We start from the raw sequence: 19,338 nt of genomic DNA, 5'->3' as shown, positions 1-19,338 counted from the left end.
GGGAACACCTTAGGAATAGATTTACCATAAGTAAATGCATTTCAAAGATATTGTAGCAAAGTTACAGTTTTTTTTTTGTTACAACATACAATGAAGAACTTGTTCTGTGCCAGTGTCGCGCAAAAACTCTGCTACTTGACGAGGACTGCCGTTTTCTGATCGAACTATAGCATACTGTGGAGACATACATTTTACGTTAGTAACACTTCTTACGAAAGGTTGACAGTTTGTTAGATAAAGCCCAGTCCACACGCAACGATCTTTCTGCACAGACGTCGGCGCAGACGTCTGTACATGCAAAAGATCGCTGCAAATGTGGTGTGTTCACACGACACAAACCCGAATCTACTACTCGCCCGCCATCTGCCGGTGTAGAAAAGAAATTTCAGTGGCAAGGGACTACGCTCCCCGTAAACGTCAAAAATTTAATTCAGTTATTTTGAAATATAGAAATGGAGGGAGTTCTGTTGTGGTCTGTGTTCGCAACTTGCGTTGCAAAAAGCATTCAGTCCAACCGCAGGAAACAGAGAAAGCGGGCAAAATGGTGTAGACAGCGGCTGCTAAAGCGAAAGCAGTTTTCTCACGTAAATTTACTGCGAGAGTTGCAGGGCGAACCTAACGACTGGCGAAATTATTTGCGGATGGATGTCGAAACTTATAATTATCTCTTAATGCTTGTAACCCTTCATATTATGAGAAATAATACTTGTATGAGAAGGGCAATTTCCCCTCATGAACGGCTGGCGGTAACATTGACACTCCAATTTCATCTTCAGTTGTACTCCTGCTTGGTCTTGGCGTTTCTTGATCACTAAGAAAGCCAAGCAGATCAAAATACCATAACATTGGCTGGTATACTTGATCTACTCCTACGCCAGATCTTCTAGATTTCTGAACTTTGGATAACTCTTTTCGGTAAACAGTTTGCAAGGATTTTTTTTTTATTACTGCTTCTCTGTTTGACGAGGCGTCAACTGCACGCAGTTTTTTCAATTAGAGCATTGTGTGCTGCTATCTATTTGTCTCGGTCGCCGGTCACTATATTCTTTACTTTTAATCTTCCACAAACATGGGTGGTTTCTACATATTTCAGTGAATTCACTTACAAACTCTCGAGAACACTGACGAGTATCAGCCATTTTAATGCCCTGTGTGCACAAATACAAACACTAGACTGAACAAACAGCTGTTTCGCGCCAGATTTGCGGCGATCTCCCGTCCACACGCTCCAACTTGTCTGCGCAGATGTGGTTTGAACCCACAGATTTGAGAGGTTTCGCTCAAACCTCCATCTCCAACTTCCAGGTTTGCACACACCTCAGGTTGGTGCAAATCTTCTGTCCACACGCAACGATCTGTCTGCGCAGATGCGATGTGCGCAGACATTTGCGTAGACAGATCGGTGCGTGTGGACGGGCCTTAAGTCCCACAGGGAGAATCAAATCACAGAACGATTATATGCCTTCCTTTTTGTTACCGCCAGGCCAACAAAATAATGAAAAAGATTTATGACACACCTCGACTTTCTTTAATAGTTCCGTATGATAATATGGTGCGTCACTGTCGACAAAATTATAGTCCTATGCATCTTGGACAGCGGATTCAGGAAATAAAAGACCAGAAAACTTGTCAAATAAATACCGTGAATTACGTGTTCGTTTCAAATATTGGTACAGTATAAGGTGGAATAAACTGTGTTGCTGAAAAAGGGGTAAAAGTGGTACTGAGTGTACAAGCTCAGTGATATAGAAATTAAATACCTTGTTTCTTCAATGGACCATCAACATTTTGACAGAGGAAACTATTGTGTGCTTGAGAAATGTAAATAGTGTCGTTTTTCTTTGCCCTAACGGATAAGTAACAAAAAGGACGATAATTGAGGCAGTAGACTGACTTCTCATACTTCGTTACATGTATCTTATATTTCCAGGATGTCTCGTTAACAGCTTATGTCTACAGTTTGCTTGTTTTTTTTTTTTCGTTAGGTGTAATACAACGTAAAAAGCAAGTAATATGACGCTATTCCGTACTGCATTTATTTACAATTTTGAAAGCTAATCTCTCGCCTCATATTTTCTTTAATGCCATCTCTTGCAACAATAATATTCCATACGATGTAAATAATGTTGTCGCTATAGCTTCTAAACTGTGTACAACTTGATAATTAGACAAATTCATTACGTTACAGTGTTGCATTTCTATTTTCTGTTCGGCGTTGGTTTTTGTAATTTACTGTGAATTCATGACAGGTGATTACTGATTTATATCTTCAAAAAATTCTGAAGTTTGTACCCTTAAAGTCCGCATGCTCAAGGAACTTATAATCTCCTTGTGCTGACTTTACACAAAGATTTTAGGCTTCTCTCGATCAATATACGAAGATATTAACACGAGAACTCTATCTGTGAGTTATGCACTACCTTTGACAACCATGCTGTATCGATGTACATGTGACATGTGTTTTATAAGTTGTGTGTGGAAGTTGTTTATATGAAGTATAGTGTTTGTTATCAAGTATGGAATCTCACAAAAAAACTACTTCTCAGTCGATATTGGAATTAGTTAACCCGGTTCCTGTGTCATTCGATCCGGAAGATGACATAAACATTGATAGTGCAGCCAAAGTAGTAGAAAATTATCAGGAAGAATTCAGTGACGACGACATAGTGATATCCCAGTTTAAGAAGAGCGTAGATTTATTAGAGGATCAGGATGCCAGGTATTCAGGCCGGAAAGTCTCTCGCAAGTCTCTGGGTGCTGAGCCACGAAAAAATGAAGTTTTCGTACCGGGACCCAGCAGCAACGATGATAACAGTAGCAGTGAAGAGGAAGCCGGGAATGAATCGTGGGAGCGAGGCGATTCTGGCGAGAGCGAAAATGACGCAGATTATGGATATAGTGAGCAAACTACTGATGCTGCCACAGATGACGAAGCCGTGGACACTGGCAGTTCCGAAGAAGGCGAAGACAGTGCAACAGACGATTCCTTCAGCATTACTGGTGGAGCCAAACACCTAGCCGAAAACAAACAGGTGTCAGATATTGCGAGTGACAACTTTCAGCATGTTTCGAACAGGAATACGAATCTAGAAATTGAGAAGGGCAGATGTGTTAGAAATCAGCTTAGAATGTGGGACAGTTTACTTGAATGTAGGATTCACCTTCAGAAGTGTTTGTTGACTGCTAACAGAATCCCATCTCATGCAGCGTTTGAAGATTACAAACAGAAAGGCGGAACACAGTTGAAAGATGCATTGAATAAGACCCAAAATTTTGTTACAGATTTGCTTGAGAAATTTATTGTGCTACGTGAAGCTTTATTACAGTCTTTCCCCGAAACCAGAAATTTGAAATCCTCACAGGCAGGTTCAGAAAGTGCTGACGAGGAAATACCAAGTGACACAGAAGAAGATGAAGAAGCTGAAGATCTACTTGAAGAAGACGTAGAAGACAAATCGTTGTATGAGCCTAAAATTAAAAAACGAAAGATTGATGATTATGGAACATTATTAGATACTCAGCATAAAGAATACCTGGAGTATCGTAACAGCACTATTCAGAAATGGAATGATAAGACTCGTGTTTCAAGTGGAAAAATTAGCAGCAGAAATTTTTCAAATTTTGAACAGTCTACTTTAAAACAAATTGAGCAGATTTTGAGTAATCGTCATCGACTTATTCAAAGAACGCAACTTAAGCGATCAACATACTCCCCTATATGTCAGGAGATACAGGAAGATGAGAATGCGAAAAACGAAGAACCAAAAGAGTCGGAAAGATTAAAAGAATACGATCCAGAAGTATTTGATGACAGTGATTTTTATCACCAGTTGCTTCGAGAATTGATAGAACGTAAAACTGTTGGTGTTACGGACCCAGTGCAGCTTGGCCGACAGTGGTTAGAGCTACAGAAGTTAAGAAGCAAGATGAAACGGAAAATAGACGTGCGAGCAACCAAGGGACGGAGAATTAAATATGTTGTGCATCCAAAATTAGTTAATTTTATGGCTCCTATAGCGGAAAGCAGTTGGACAGATGAAGCAAAAACTGACCTATATAATTCTTTGTTTGGAAAAAAGAAATTGTAATTACAATTTCTGTATGTACATAAATGCAGTAAATGACAATATAATTTGGTATAGAGTTGTCGTAATTTCATTTAAAAATCCTGAAATTCTTATGCTTTTGCTGCCAAGAAAGTGTCTCAGTTTACCAAATCACATGTGTCAATGGTCTAATGATAGCCTTTTAAAACATGGATATAACTTATATCAATTGATACTGTAGTTATGATTTTAAGTCCATAAAAGAAGCCTGAAATTTATTTAGGTTTTGTTTAACCTATCAACACCGAATGAATTAGTGGGTCTAACAAATGTGATATAGAAGCAGCTTGGTCACAATTCAAAGAATTATTCAGAGATCAGCCAGTGGTCGAAGATTGTGTGTGTCTTTCTGTGTTACTGATGTGGCTAGTCAAAGGAGATAACCTGTGTTGGTATCTCCTTTTTTTTCTCTTTGGTTCCATTAGGCAGAGTCAAATAATGTAGACCTAAATTAGACATCTTAGCAGGCAGGTAATGACTTACCACTGTCTGTCCTGCAGTTTCATAACTATCTGTGCAGGGCTTATGCAAATGCAACACTTTTCACAGTCTAATAAAAAGTGATAGAGAGAGTGCTTGTTTTAAAATGTTGATTCAGGATGAGAGTTGTTAAATAAAAGGTTCATTTACAGAACAGGAATGGAGATGTGCAACTAAAATTTCATTTATGTGACTCTATATTAGAAAAATAACCAGTTACCTATAGAGGATTTGTGTGTGGCACACAGAAATACATAATAGAAAACAGTTAACACGAGCTTTCGATTGCCTGCTCTTTCTGTAATAAGAGCACAGATATCCAAGTGTACATGCTAGTGGTAGCTGTCTCACTGCTACCCTGATCCTGTGTGTTGTCTGTTCAACTGTTTCTTGTTGTGTGTTTTTGTGTGCAATGGGTTAGTTGTCAATGGGTAAGAGGCTGCCTTTCCCTTATTTTACATATTTTTCCATCCAGGAATTCCCATTATTGTTATGGATCATTATTTAATAATGGCTCTTAGGTAATAAGGCCCATTATCCTTATAGAAAAGTTTGTTCTATATACTTATCATACTATGATCAAAATGTGAAATGCCCTTAATGTAAAAGAAAAAAATAAATAAACTGCCATATGATATATCCAATTTACCCATTACGGAATTGTTTAAAAGGAAGAAAATTAAGTAGGATAAGCCTCTATGAAACAAATTAAACAATCCAATACTTTCAAGAGCAGTGTTAAATTCACACTGAAATGTTAATGCATGTCATTAGCCAAGACAGTGTGGCCAGGTCTGAGCATTCTGGCAAACAGTATTTACTTTCTATATGAAGCCCCTAGATGTGTGTGTGACTACTCTTATGTACTCGTTAAAATTATTTTGTCATAAAGAAAAGACATCTAACTTACTTGCTCAGTTTTTTTATGCTAAACTATCTTGGAATGTTATTCCCAGAAATACTCAGTGAATTTTTTGGAATTATTGTGGGGTTCATAGAAAATGAATTATTTATGGTATATCCTCTATTCTATTGTTCCAAATCACTTAATCATAAGGTTTTTTTATATTCTCTTATGATGGCAATAAAGCTGGAATACCATATATACTAAAATAAAATATCAAGCAGCATACCGTTTTCCAATTCTCCATATAACTTATGATTAATGTATTGGTTAAAACATCCTTAACATATGCCTACGTCTACAGCTATACTCAGCAAACCACCACGAGGAGCATGGCAGAGGGTACTTCATATTATGTAAGTTATCAGGGTTTTTTCCTGTACCATTACGTGTGGAGTGTGGGAATAATGATTGTTTGAATGCCTCTTTGCATGCATAATTGTTCTAATCTTATCCCCATGATGACATAGGGGCTGTAGTATATATTTAGAGTAATCGTTTAAAGCTAGTTCTTTCTCGGGGTAGTTTACGTCTGTCTTCAAGAGTCTGCCAGTCCAGTTCCTTCTGTATCTCTGTGACACTCTCCCACAGATTAAACAAACTGGTGACCATTTCTGCTGCCCTTCTCTGTATAAGTTCAATATCGCTGTTAGTCCTATCTGGTAAGGGCCCCACATACTTGACCAATATTCTAGATCCATTCACACAAGTGATTTGTAAGCAGTATCTTTTGTAGACTGATTGTGCTTTCCCAGTGTTCTACCAATAAACCGAAGTTTACCACCTGCTTTACCTACGACTGAACCTATGTGATCATTCCATCTCAAATCCGTACAAAGTGTTACACTTGGGTATTTGTGTTCACTTTCATTTTTGTAGTGCAAGTGTAAATTCTGTGATAGCCAAAAAATTTGTACCTACACTATTCATTTTTGCTGATTAGCAACATATCACTGCTACACATGTTAACAGCTAAATGGGGCCTGCCTCAGTCTCTGCAGCTCGAAGAGTTGAGGTGCAAAGTAATTCTGAGTACCTTACCAGATTGCATGTACAACGGATTCAGCAAATCATGACAGGCACACATTTTCAAGGAAATGTACTTGTCAATAGTTATAAATGTGTTTGTTTTAATAATTAAATTTTATTAAAATAGTAAGTAGTCAAATAACATGAAATTCACTAAAACTTCATGCAAATGCATGTGGTATTTTTATTTATATAACCTCTGAAATGTCATATTTTATGTAATATGACCAGTGACTAAAAATATAGATTAAAAGTTCTGTTTGAGTGCAAGTCGAACTGTCGCCTCATCCATGTTCGTCTTACAGATCTGTAGCACCACAGATGCATAAAACTTATCTTGTGATTTTCTCGTAATTGCTCGGGTAGTGCACCTTACTACTTGCATATTACGTTTTTTTAATAGCCTACTTAAGGTTTACAAAGTTTGAAGTAAATTTGCGATCCTGATGTCGTGGTCTTGCCAAAGCTTTCAATATGTCATTTGAAAAAAGTGTGAGTTGGGCTTCACACGATAGATATTTTTGAAATCCGTGCTGGTTGGCACTGGGGAGGCCATTCTGTCGAAGATACCTCATTATGTTTGAGCTCAGAATACATTCTAAGATTCTAAAACAAATGGGTGTAAATGATATTTGACACTAGTTTTGTGGATCACTTCTACTACCCTTCTTGTAGACGGGTGTGACCTTTGCCTTTTCCCAAGAATTAGGCATGGTTTTTTGTTCGAGAGATCTACAATAGATTACAGTTAGAAGAGGGGCTAACTCAACTGCGAATTCAGTATAGAATCTGACAGAGATTCCATCAGAGCCTGGAGCTTTGATCAGTTGTAATGGTTGCAGCTGGTTCTCAACATCACTGACACTAATATTTATTCCATTCATCTTTTCAGTAGTACAAGGGATAAATTGGGGCAATTCTAGTGGGTTTTCCTTTGTAAAGGATTGTTTGAAGATGTAGTTAAGCATTTCAGCTTTTGCTTTGCTGCCCTCAATTCCAGTTCCTGTCTCAGTCACTAGGGAGTGGACACTAACTTTGGTGCCACTAACAGCTGTTACATACATTTGGGTTCTGCGAAAGATCACTTGACAATATTCTGTCAGTGTTAAGTGAAAGGAACAAATTAGACCCCGCAGACTCCTAATGATAACCATCAGTGTGCATAACATTAAAGCAATGATTGTTGTTGTTGTTGTGGTCTTCAGTCCTGAGACTGGTTTGATGCAGCTCTCCATGCTACTCTATCCTGTGCAAGCTTCTTCATCTCCCAGTACCTACTGCAACCTACATCCTTCTGAATCTGCTTAGTGTATTCATCTCTTAGTCTCCCCCTACGATTTGTACCCTCCAATACTAAATTGATGATCCCTTGATGCCTCAGAACATGTCCTACCAACCGATCCCTTCTTCTGGTCAAGTTGTGCCACAAATTTCTCTTCTCCCCAATCCTGTTCAATACTTCCTCATTAGTTATGTGATCTACCCATCTAATCTTCAGCATTCTTCTGTAGCACCACATTTCGAAAGCTTCTATTCTCTTCTTGTCCAAACTATTTACCGTCCATGTTTCACTTCCATACATGGCTCCACTCCATACAAATACTTTCAGAAATGACTTCCTGACATTTTAATCTATACTGGATGTTAACAAATTTCTCTTCTTCAGAAACGCTTTCCTTGCCATTGCCAATCTACATTTTATATCCTCTCTACTTCGACCATCATCAGTTACTTTGCTCCCCAAATAGCAAAACTCCTTTACTACTTTAAGTGTCTCACTTCCTAATCTAATACCCTCAACATCACCCGACTTAATTCGACTACATTCCATTATTCTCGTTTTGTTTTTGTTGATGTTCATCTTATATCCTCCCTTCAAGACACCATCCATTCCGTTCAACTGCTCTTCCAAGTCCTTTGCTGTCTCTGACAGAATTACAATGTCATCGGCGAACCTCAAAGTTTTTATTTCTTCTCCATGGATTTTAATACCTACCCCAAATTTTTCTTTTGTTTCCTTTACTGCTTGCTCAATATACAGATTGAATAACACCGGGGAGAGGCTACAACCCTGTCTTACTCCCTTCCCAACCACTGCTTCCCTTTCATGTCCCTCGACTCTTATAACTGCCATCTGGTTTCTGTACAAATTGTAAATAGCCTTTCGCTCCCTGTATTTTACCCCTGCCACCTTTAGAATTTGAAAGAGAGTATTCCAGTCAACATTGTCAAAAGCTTTCTCTATGTCTACAAATGCTAGAAACGTAGGTTTGCCTTTCCTTAATCTTTCTTCTAAGATAAGTCGTAAGGTCAGTATTGCCTCACGTGTTCCAGTATTTCTACGGAATCCAAACTGATCTTCCCCGAGGTCGGCTTCTACTAGTTTTTCCATTCGTCTGTAAAGAATTCGTGTTAGTATTTTGCAGCCGTGGCTTATTAAACTGATAGTTCAGTGATTTTCACATCTGTCAACACCTGCTTTCTTTGGGATTGGAATTATTATATTCTTCTTGAAGTCTGTGGGTATTTCGCCTGTTTCATACATCTTGCTCACCAGATGGTAGAGTTTTGTCAGGACTGGCTCTCCCAAGGCCGTCAGTAGTTCTAATGGAATGTTGTCTACTCCGGGGGCCTTGTTTCGACCCAGGGCTTTCAGTGCTCTGTCAAACTCTTCACGCAGTATCGTATCTCCCATTTCATCTTCATCTACATCCTCTTCCATTTCCATAATATTGTCCTCAAGTGCATCGCCCTTGTATAGACCCTCTATATACTCCTTCCACCTTTCTGCTTTCCCTTCTTTGCTTAGAACTGGGTTTCCATCTGAGCTCTTGATGTTCATACAAATGGTTCTCTTATCTCCAAAAGTCTCTTTAATTTTCCTGTAGGCAGTATCTATCTTACCCCTAGTGAGATACGCCTCTACATCCTTACATTTGTCCTCTAGCCATCCCTGCTTAGCCATTTTGCACTTCCTGTCGATCTCATTTTTGAGACATTTGTATTCCTTTTTGCCTGCTTCATTTACTGCATTTTTATATTTTCTCCTTTCATCAATTAAATTCAATATTTCTTCTGTTACCCAAGGATTTCTGCTAGCCCTCGTCTTTTTACCTACTTGATCCTCTGCTGCCTTCACTACTTCATCCCTCAAAGCTACCCATTCTTCTTCTACTGTATTTCTTTCCCCCATTCCTGTCAATTGTTCCCTTATGCTCTTCCTGAAACTCTGTACAACCTCTGGTTCTTTCAGTTTATCCAGGTCCCATCTCAAATTCCCACCTTTTTGCAGTTTCTTCAGTTTTAATCTACAGGTTATAACCAATAGATTGTGGTCAGAGTCCACATCTGCCCCTGGAAATGTCTTACAATTTAAAACTTGGTTCCTAATCTCTGTCTTACCATAATATAATCTATCTGATACCTTTTAGTGTCTCCAGGGTTCTTCCATGTATACAACCTTCTATCATGATTCTTAAACCAAGTGTTAGCTATGATTAAGTTGTGCTCTGTACAAAATTCTACCAGGCGGCTTCCTCTTTCATTTCTTAGACCCAATCCATATTCACCTACTACGTTTCCTTCTCTCCCTTTTCCTACACTCGAATTCCAGTCACCAATGACTATTAAATTTTCGTCTCCCTTCACTGTCTGAATAATTTCTTTTATTTCATCATACATTTCTTCAATTTCTTCGCCATCTGCAGAGCTAGTTGGCATATAAACTTGTACTACTGTAGTAGGTGTGGGCTTCGTATCTATCTTGGCCACAATAATGCGTTCACTATGCTGTTTGTAGTAGCTTACCCGCATTCCTATTTTCCTATTCATTATTAAACCTACTCCTGCATTACCCCTATTTGACTTTGTGTTTATAACCCTGTAGTCACCTGACCAGAAGTCTTGTTCCTCCTGCCACTGAACTTCACTAATTCCCACTATATCTAACTTTAACCTATCCATTTCCCTTTTTAAATTTTCTAACCTACCTGCCCGATTAAGGGATCTGACATTCCACGCTCCGATCCGTAGAACGCCAGTTTTCTTTCTGCTGATAACGACATCCTCCTGAGTAGTCCCTGCCCGGAGATCCGAATGGGGGACTATTTTACCTCCGGAATATTTTACCCAAGAGGATGCCATCATCATTTAATCATACAGTAAAGCTGCATGCCCTCGGGAAAAATTACGGCTGTAGTTTCCCCTTGCTTTCAGCCGTTCGCAGTACCAGCACAGCAAGGCCGTTTTGGTTATTGTTACAAGGCCAGATCAGTCAATCATCCAGACTGTTGCCCTTGCAACTACTGAAAAGGCTGCTGCCCCTCTTCAGGAACCACACGTTTGTCTGGCCTCTCAACAGATACCCCTCCGTTGTGGTTGTACCTACGGTATGGCTATCTGTATCGCTGAGGCACGCAAGCCTCCCCACCAATGGCAAGGTCCATGGTTCATGGGGGGAAAAAAGCAATGATAATTGTTAAAATTATTAGTACACTGAAAATATCACATGCTTTTTAAGGCATCTTGTATTCTATCAGATCTAAAAATTGGACAGGGGCATCCAATTAATTTAACGTGGGAGATATGTACATCATATGGAGTAGATGACTCTGTATGGAGCAATATAAATTACTTCCAAATGTGTCATTGTCTCTTTCAACATAACTAACTACAGGTTAAGTATCTTTTCAGAACAGTATAGGAGGGAGCAAATTTTCACCTTCGTGGTTGGCTTTAGGCAGTACAGATACTAAGATCCCCCTACCTGATGTTTTATTGCTGATGTCAAAAATGGGAATGACATTTGTAACACAGTTATGATATGTGGGTATTAGTGGGTACTCTGTTATTTATTTTCACACAAAGTAGTGAGTCACCATCAATTATAAAATTGTTTTGGGGCTACTATGCAGATTTGTATCTTAACTCAGGGACTATTACAAAGATACTGATGGTGTCAAAAATAAAAGAACAAGTGCACGTACAGAGCCTACATCTTGTCTGTGTGGGATACATTATTCAAGTCTATCTGTCTTCTGTTGCTGACCACTGTTTTGGTTCATAGCAGAGGAGGGTGGCACAGCTATAATCCAATGTTGCTATGTCAAACAATGGAAAATCCAGGATGGAATGTAACAATGTTATGAAGAGGAAAGTTGCTATTCACCATATAGCGGAGATGCTGAGTCGCAGATAGGCACAACAAAAAGACTCTCATAACTAAAGCTTTGTCAACAATGATGACAGACACACACAAAAAATGCAGCTCTCACACACTACTGCAGTCTCACAAGATTGTAGTTGTTGCTTTGTGTGTGTGTGTGTGTGTGTGTGTGTGTGTGTGTGTGTGTGTGCGCGCGCGCAACTCAGCATCTCCGCTATATGGTAACAACTTTCCTCTTCATAATTTTGCTGTTCTGTGCTTTTGTATAATGTTGTATAATGTCCTCATTAAACAATCTGTTTCCACTAGATGATTTAGGCTAGGTTATATGCAGGTTTAGGGTCTGTGCTAGATTAATAGCATATTGTGGATGGGTACATGTTGTTAACAGTTCCAGCTTGCTGTAGTGTGCAGTTTTGTAAATACCATTTCAACTTAGGGTATTGGTGTCGGTGTCACCTGACTGTTTACTTTTCAGTACCAGGGTCCCACCAGAGTTATGATTACGATTTTGTGAAGACCAGAAATTATAAAGTTTTTAACATTTCACTTCACCCCGTATTCAAAATTTGTAATTAAAATTTGAAGGGAAGATGAGGCATACTTCTTCCCAACCTTACGATACAAGCATTTCTACTGATTAAAAATCATTTGTTTGCCTTATATATGGACAGGTCAAAAAAATTTTTGTCACAAGTTGGTGGTGGTCCAAATTGTTAATTAAAAAAAAAAAAAAAAAATTGGACATGTGAAGCTGATTGCAATGATCTATGCAGCTGAAGATATATATGCGAAGGCACAATTCTTCTCAAGTTTACCATTTACTTTCTCGTAATGTGTGTAACCTTGCAATAACCTCACTGAAGTGAAATATAATGTATGTGTACGGATATACTACAAATTTTACAAACACTTTCAGTTACAGTAGTGTGACTACTGGAGTTTTTAATGTCTCAGTAAGGAGTATACCATAAATTCATATTAAGAACTTACAACAGAATGACTCAGTCTTCAAGGTTGTAATGACAAGAAGTAGATTCTGAAAGAAGTTGTAGAGTGTTACTAAAATTTGCATGTAACCAATAAGAAATGGACAGTTTTCTAATGAGCAGCAGTACACTGACTTTTTCTTTATCATTTTTTTTTTTAATCTTTTATTTCCGCAAGATCAAAGGTTAACATTATACCATCTAAATGGTGGCTATTCTCTCGAATACAGCTCATTATCAAAAGTTACTCATAACTTAGAGCCACAGGCATTTGTCAATTAACTCCGCCTCTTCTTTACTGGTAGCTTTCAACTCCATCAAACTTTGGGATTTGTTAACATAAACACTCTCCTTCAAATACACTCAGACGAAAATGTCACAAGCACAGGTTTGGTGGTATTTATGGCCACCAAAATGAGGACTAGGCATCCAGGGAAAATGTTTCTCACACTGCCATGAATGTATTTGCAAACATGTTGAAAATAAACTGCCTTCGTGTTTATCCATATCTCCGCAATTCTGGCAGACAATACATTTTCTGCATGTTCATCTAACATCCCTTTCCTGTAGGTCACCCTGTCTTTTGAGAAAACAATGTTCCTAGAATGCAATGTTACTGATCATCATCTACATCAGTAACTACTGTGTTTATAGCATTCAGGGTGTTAACATGCATCAACTTTTCACTGTCAGTTCTTCATACCTAGTGGCAGAGAAGTATCGGTTTATATTTTTATTTTTGAATCCCATATCATCTGCCCTTCTTTTGCTGTGATCTCATTATTTGACTTCAAAGGCAAACATTATAACAACTACTCAAAGCGATTGAATACTGTTTGGTGGCATTACTGACATGTGACACAGTGCAGAGAAGAAAGTATTACGTGCATCACATACACATGAGGAATGATTTTAACAATGAGCAAATGGGGAAATCCAGTGACATAACAGAAACATGTCAAGAACTTAAATCTGTGCAACGCAGAACAACTGCTGTATTGTGTTCCAAAAGGTGGTCTGGCATGCCATTACATTGGTGGTCGTAATGTTTTGCTTTATTAGTGTATATAAATTTAACGTTTCTGTTTGTTGTCTTAGGTACCACTGTGAAGTGGATAGCAGAGAGTGAATGACATGATAAAATGTGTTAGGATTTCTTATTGTTCTTAACACTTATGGAATGTGAGAAGAGACTGTGATCAGTCCATTGAATATCCCTATAAGTTGTTACATATAAGTATTTGTATTACTTAACAGATTATAATTGTGGCTCCATATTGCAGTCATAGGATATTACATAGTTTTGTTTTGAAAAGTGCATAATTTTACATTTCTGAATATTTAACATGACTTGCCATCCCTTGCATTGTATTAGTACAGATTTTTTTCAGATAGTACTTCATTACAGATAACATCATCATCTGTGAAAGTCTGTAGTTGCTGTTAATATTGTCTGCTAGATCACTGACATACAACATGAAAGGTAAGAGTTCCAACACCCTTGGGGCATACCTTAAGTTATTTCTAGATCTGTCAAATGACTCTCCATCCAAGATACTATTCTGCAGCCTTGATACCAAAAAATCATCACCAAGTCACATATTTCACTTGAATCTCCATATGACTGTACCACGTCTATCCTTATTGAAAGTACAATGTCAAATGTTTTTAGAAGTCAAGATATATTGCATCTACTTGACTGCCTTGATCCATGGTTTTCAGGATGTCACACAAGAGAAGCACAAGTTTAAACATCACAACAAGTACTAGTTGAGTTTTGCATTATTGTTAGTTTCAGAATTCTTACTCATTTGCTTAAAGCAAGTCATTTTCTTCAAGATACCTCCTTATGTTGGATGTCTGAATATCTTCTAGCATTCTACAACAGATGGATGCCCAATGAGAAAATGGTCAGTAGTTTTGTGGATCACTTCTGTTACTCTTCTAAGCTGTTCCATGGGCTTGCAAGCCTGTGTCGACTTCTTGCTATGACCTAACATTTAATTCAAATTATTAACTTTTTCTGATGACTTGTAATAAAATTATTAACATTTTCTATGGTCATGACAACATTAATACTAGAGATCTGTGATTTTCTCTTAAAGTTCTATCTTTTACTGTCTGCCTTATAGTTATGTTGCCTGAATTAATAAATTTTAGTTGTCAATGTGATACATTTCCAGGAAGAACTCAAAACGATAAATACCAAGTGAATGTGTCATATAACCTTTATGTCCCCCACCCCTCCCAACACCCTTCTTCCTTCTCGAACTTTATTACTCATAAAGGTTTTTCATTTGAGTGGAAATTTTTATATAAAATCAGCTACATTATTATTACAGCACTGGTCTCATTTTTCCTTGTTTTTCTGTTAGGGTATCCACAGACTGAAAATTTACTTTAGAAAATTTTAGTACACTAAATTTTGGTTATTGATGAGTGTCTGAGATGCATTATTGAGCTCCATTTAATCAAAGCATTCTTCCTCTTGACAACTAAAACATAGGCAATTAACATATAAATTATATCTTGTCACTGAACTGTTTCGTGATAGTTATTTATAATGATTAGAAAAACATGACTTGAGTCAGCATTCCTGTTTCACTACTTGTAGACATTCAGTTAGAGAAGAGTCACTGATAGCAGTTAATCAGACAATGGAAACTCGAGGTAGGAATATCATCACTGTAGGAAAAGACAGATTGCTACTTACCATAAAGAAGACACATCAAGTCGCAGACAGACACAATTAGAAGACACTTTTAATTGTACCTGTCTGCAACTTGAAATCAATAGCAATTAATAGTAGTTGTGCTAAGGATGTACTTGAATCATCATTTACATAATGTAGCATTTACTTAACTCTAATGCTTTTCTGTCAACCATGTATCTTGTGTGCAAAGTAAATGGCATGAGTAACTACACACTTTTGCCCTTAAATACTGGTATCTTACTGTGCAGTAGTCATCATCTCCCTTAAGTGTAACACATTACAAACTTCACACAATGTGAAAGTCTTAATGCTCCAATTTACCTATAGTTAGAAACAACATATATGAAAATTTATAATGCAAATAGTAGGAGAAAAATTGAGGAAGCTCTTGTATATTGTACTAGATGCATAACTGTTTCACATATACTGTTGAATGCAGTTCCTGAGTACAACTGTATAAAAGGTTTTCAAGAATGTTTTTAAGTAAACCAACAAAAGAAAAATTACATAAAAGTACTTCATCAAAATATTCAATACTTTGGTAACAAAAAATTAGAAGCAGAAGTACTCCTGAGTGAAGTAAGACCAGACATATTATGCATGGACTAACTGAAAGTAAAATACATAATGTTGCAATAAAGGACTACAAACTAGCTAGTTACTTCTGCAGATCTAAATATAAGGGTGGTGGCACTTGTATATATATTAAAACAGGTACTCTATCAAATAATGTAAACAGTGAAGCTGCTACATTTCCCATAGCTAGAGAAAAAGACTTTGAAGTTACCGGTATAGTGGCAGAGGATTTTAAAGTGTTTTGTGTGTACAGGTCACCATGTGGCAATATTAGCATCTTTCTAAAAAAAAAATTGCTAGCTTATTGAGAATGAATATGAAGAGAAATCTTACTATATGTGGAGACTTCAACATTGACATGGGAAAAGACACAAAAATAAGACAGGATTTTGAAGAACTGTTAATACAGCATAACATGAAAGTGACAATAACTGCACCAACAAGAGTGACTTCACAAAGTGAGACAGTTATTGACAACATAATCACTAATATGTGTAACTATGAGTCACATGTAGTTCAGACAGAAATATCTGATCATCATGGACAACTAATCAGCTTTTGCAGAAGTAATGACACAGTATCAGAACCAAAACAAACAACCAAAGAAATTAGGATCATCAGTGAACAAAATATCAACATCTTTAGAACAATGTTAAGTAAGGAAACCTGGAATGAAACCCTACAGGCCCAGAGTGTAAATGAAAAATATGATGCATTTATTTCAACAATCAAGTACCATTTTAATGTAGCATTTCCCAAAGTAAAGAGACAAGAAAGGCAGCAAGATCAAACACAGTGGATTACCAGTGAAATACTAGAACGAAGGAAGCTTCAGGATGTGAGACGGATGAGCGAAGCTGAAAACTATAAAATGTTAAAAAAGAAGTATAGAAAAACAATAAGAGAAGCCAAAGCAAGAGCAACTGACACCACAATAGCGAACTCAAAAAAACAAGGCAAAGGCAGCTTAGAATGCTATCAATGCTGAAAGAAAGGAAAAAGATGGGTCAAACAAGGAAGAAGGTATTAGGTCAATTAAAATAGACAACACAGTGGTCACAAATGGTATGGAAATAGCAAACATACTGAATAATAACTATATCAGTGTAGTAGAAAACTTAAAATTGGAAAAAATAGTCAAAAACAGAAGGGTATTGAGGTACCAAAAAGATAATGCAGTACTATGTTCTTAAGACCAGTCACGGAAGATGAATTGCAGAAAACTATACAGAAACTGAAGTCCAAGAAATCAGCTGGTGATGATGAAATATCAAATCATGTAATAAAGCTGGTATGTGAGGAGATAATAACACCACTGCTGAACATAGCAAACTGTTCTTTCAGAGATGCGATTTTTCCATAAAAACTGAAGATAACAAAGGTAGTGCCAGTGTACAAGAAAGGGTATAAGGATGATCCCAACAATTACAGACCAGTTTCACTGATATCAGGTTTCTCAAAAATCCTAGAAATGCTTATGTATACCAGATTAGTTAACTATTTGGACAAACATAACATTCTCATACCCTCACAACAAGGTTTCAGAAAGGGTAAATCTACAGAATCAGCAACTGCCAGTCTAACAGAATACATTTCACAGTCCCTAGATGAGAAAAAAGTTGTCTCTGAAATGTTTCTGGATCTTTCAAAGGCATTTCACACCATTGACCATGAAATGCTGATACAAAAATTAAGCAACTACGGCATTCGGGGGCAACCAAGTGAATGGATAAAATCATACTTGTGCAACCACAAACAGTATGTATCATTAGGAAACTCGTACCAATCAGAAACCAAATCCATCAAATATGGAGTGCCGCAGGGTTCAGTAATGGGGCCATTGTTATTTAATGTGTTTGTTAATGATATAGGTGTTGAGGAGGAAGAAAAGAAAATATTGTATGCTGATGACATGACAATACTAAATAGTGACCAAAATATGGAACAGCTTGAGAGAAGAGCATACATATCTGCAAATGTCACAGCTCAATGGCTGTTGGAAAATGAACTGGTTATAAATCTAAAAAAGACTATGTATGCAGTGTCTAAAAACAAGGAAAAGGCTGTAGACATGGATTTAGAGGTTGATGGAACAAGGCTGTAAGAAGTAGAATCTGCTAGATTCTTAGGTATTCTTGTGGATAATGAACTGAAATGGAAAAAAAAAACATATTAATAATGTCTGTAAGAAACTGAGCTCTGTCATATTCTTAATTATGCAGCTATCACAGTATTCAGATAAGAACCTTCTGTGTACAGTGTATCATGGGCTTCTCGAACCATACTTACAGTATGGAGTGACTGTGTGGGGAAACTCAAACAAACAAGAGACAAAACGAGTGTTCACTTTACAAAAAAAAAAAAGAGCAATTAGGACCATTTTAAGAAGAAAGACCTCTGAAACGTGCAGAAACTGTTTCAAGAATTTAGGTATCTTAACTTTTTCATCGTTGTATATATACAAAACAATAATGTACATTACAAAAGATAGTGAGGACTGGATTACAAATGCTAGTGTACACACCCACAATACAAGAAGGAAGAATGACGTACGGAGCATACCCCACCGACTGGCAATGCTAGTAAAAGGACCCCAGTACTCTGGTATCAGACTACTAAGAAGTCTGCCCAAAAACCTGCAAGATAGTGTACTTCACAATGACTTTCCAAAGAAACTTAAAGACTATCTCACTGAAAAAGAGTTTTACAGTGTTGCAGAATACTTATGCCATTAAATTTGTATATATTGTTATTCATTATCAGTGATGTAAAAATGTAAGCTAAAGGTGTAGAAAAATAAGTGATTAAGAATGTTAATACTTTGACATGTCCTATATTACACGCACATTTACTGTACACAATGTAATCTTACAGGATCAAATAAAATTCAATTCAATTCAAGTTATGCAATTTGCTGTCATATGGTAAATGAGTACTCACTCTTGCTGTTCTAACTAATTATACTTACTGCCTATCATGTTTCTGCAAAGGTGCTCAATATGCATTGCACCTGCTTCTTCCATGCTGTACTTTTATGGCTTCATTTTCATTACAGAGGGTGTTATAATAACTGCACCTCTGCAGATTCATTTATTCTGAATTGAATTTGTGAAAGATCTGCCAATCAGTGTCACAAAAGGGTGTGGATGCTGTACAAACAAGCTGAGGTAAACAAACCACACTACAGGAAGGTACAGCATGACAGCCATGTTCAACAGGGTATTCTGACAGCCATTGAAGAAACAGAACCAACTGCAGATTGGGACAAACAATTCCTATAGTCTGGGCTCTGAGATCATACTGGGAGCATTCCAGTGACTGGCAAAGAAGATTGAGCAGATCAGCCTTGTACATGAAGCTTCAATGAAACAAGGTGG

General features: G+C 37.4%; 1 protein-coding gene across 1 annotated transcript; it reads left to right on the top strand.

Moving 5' to 3' along the window:
* Positions 1-2,404: 2,404 nt before the first annotated feature.
* LOC126162819 (protein AATF) lies at positions 2,405-4,137 on the top strand. The gene has a single exon (XM_049919566.1). The coding sequence runs from the start codon at positions 2,517-2,519 to the stop codon at positions 4,086-4,088; it is 1,572 nt and encodes a 523-aa protein (XP_049775523.1). The 5' UTR covers positions 2,405-2,516; the 3' UTR covers positions 4,089-4,137.
* The last annotated feature ends 15,201 nt before the right edge of the window (positions 4,138-19,338 follow it).

The sequence above is a fragment of the Schistocerca cancellata genome, chromosome 2 (assembly GCF_023864275.1).
Source record: "Schistocerca cancellata isolate TAMUIC-IGC-003103 chromosome 2, iqSchCanc2.1, whole genome shotgun sequence".
Lineage (NCBI taxonomy): Eukaryota > Metazoa > Arthropoda > Insecta > Orthoptera > Acrididae > Schistocerca > Schistocerca cancellata.
This window is presented reverse-complemented; position numbering and strand designations above follow the sequence as displayed.

Excerpts from the sequence above, each read along its gene's own strand:
- LOC126162819 (XM_049919566.1), top strand. The coding sequence starts at position 2,517 with ATGGAATCTCACAAAAAAACTACTTCTCAGTCGATATTGGAATTAGTT.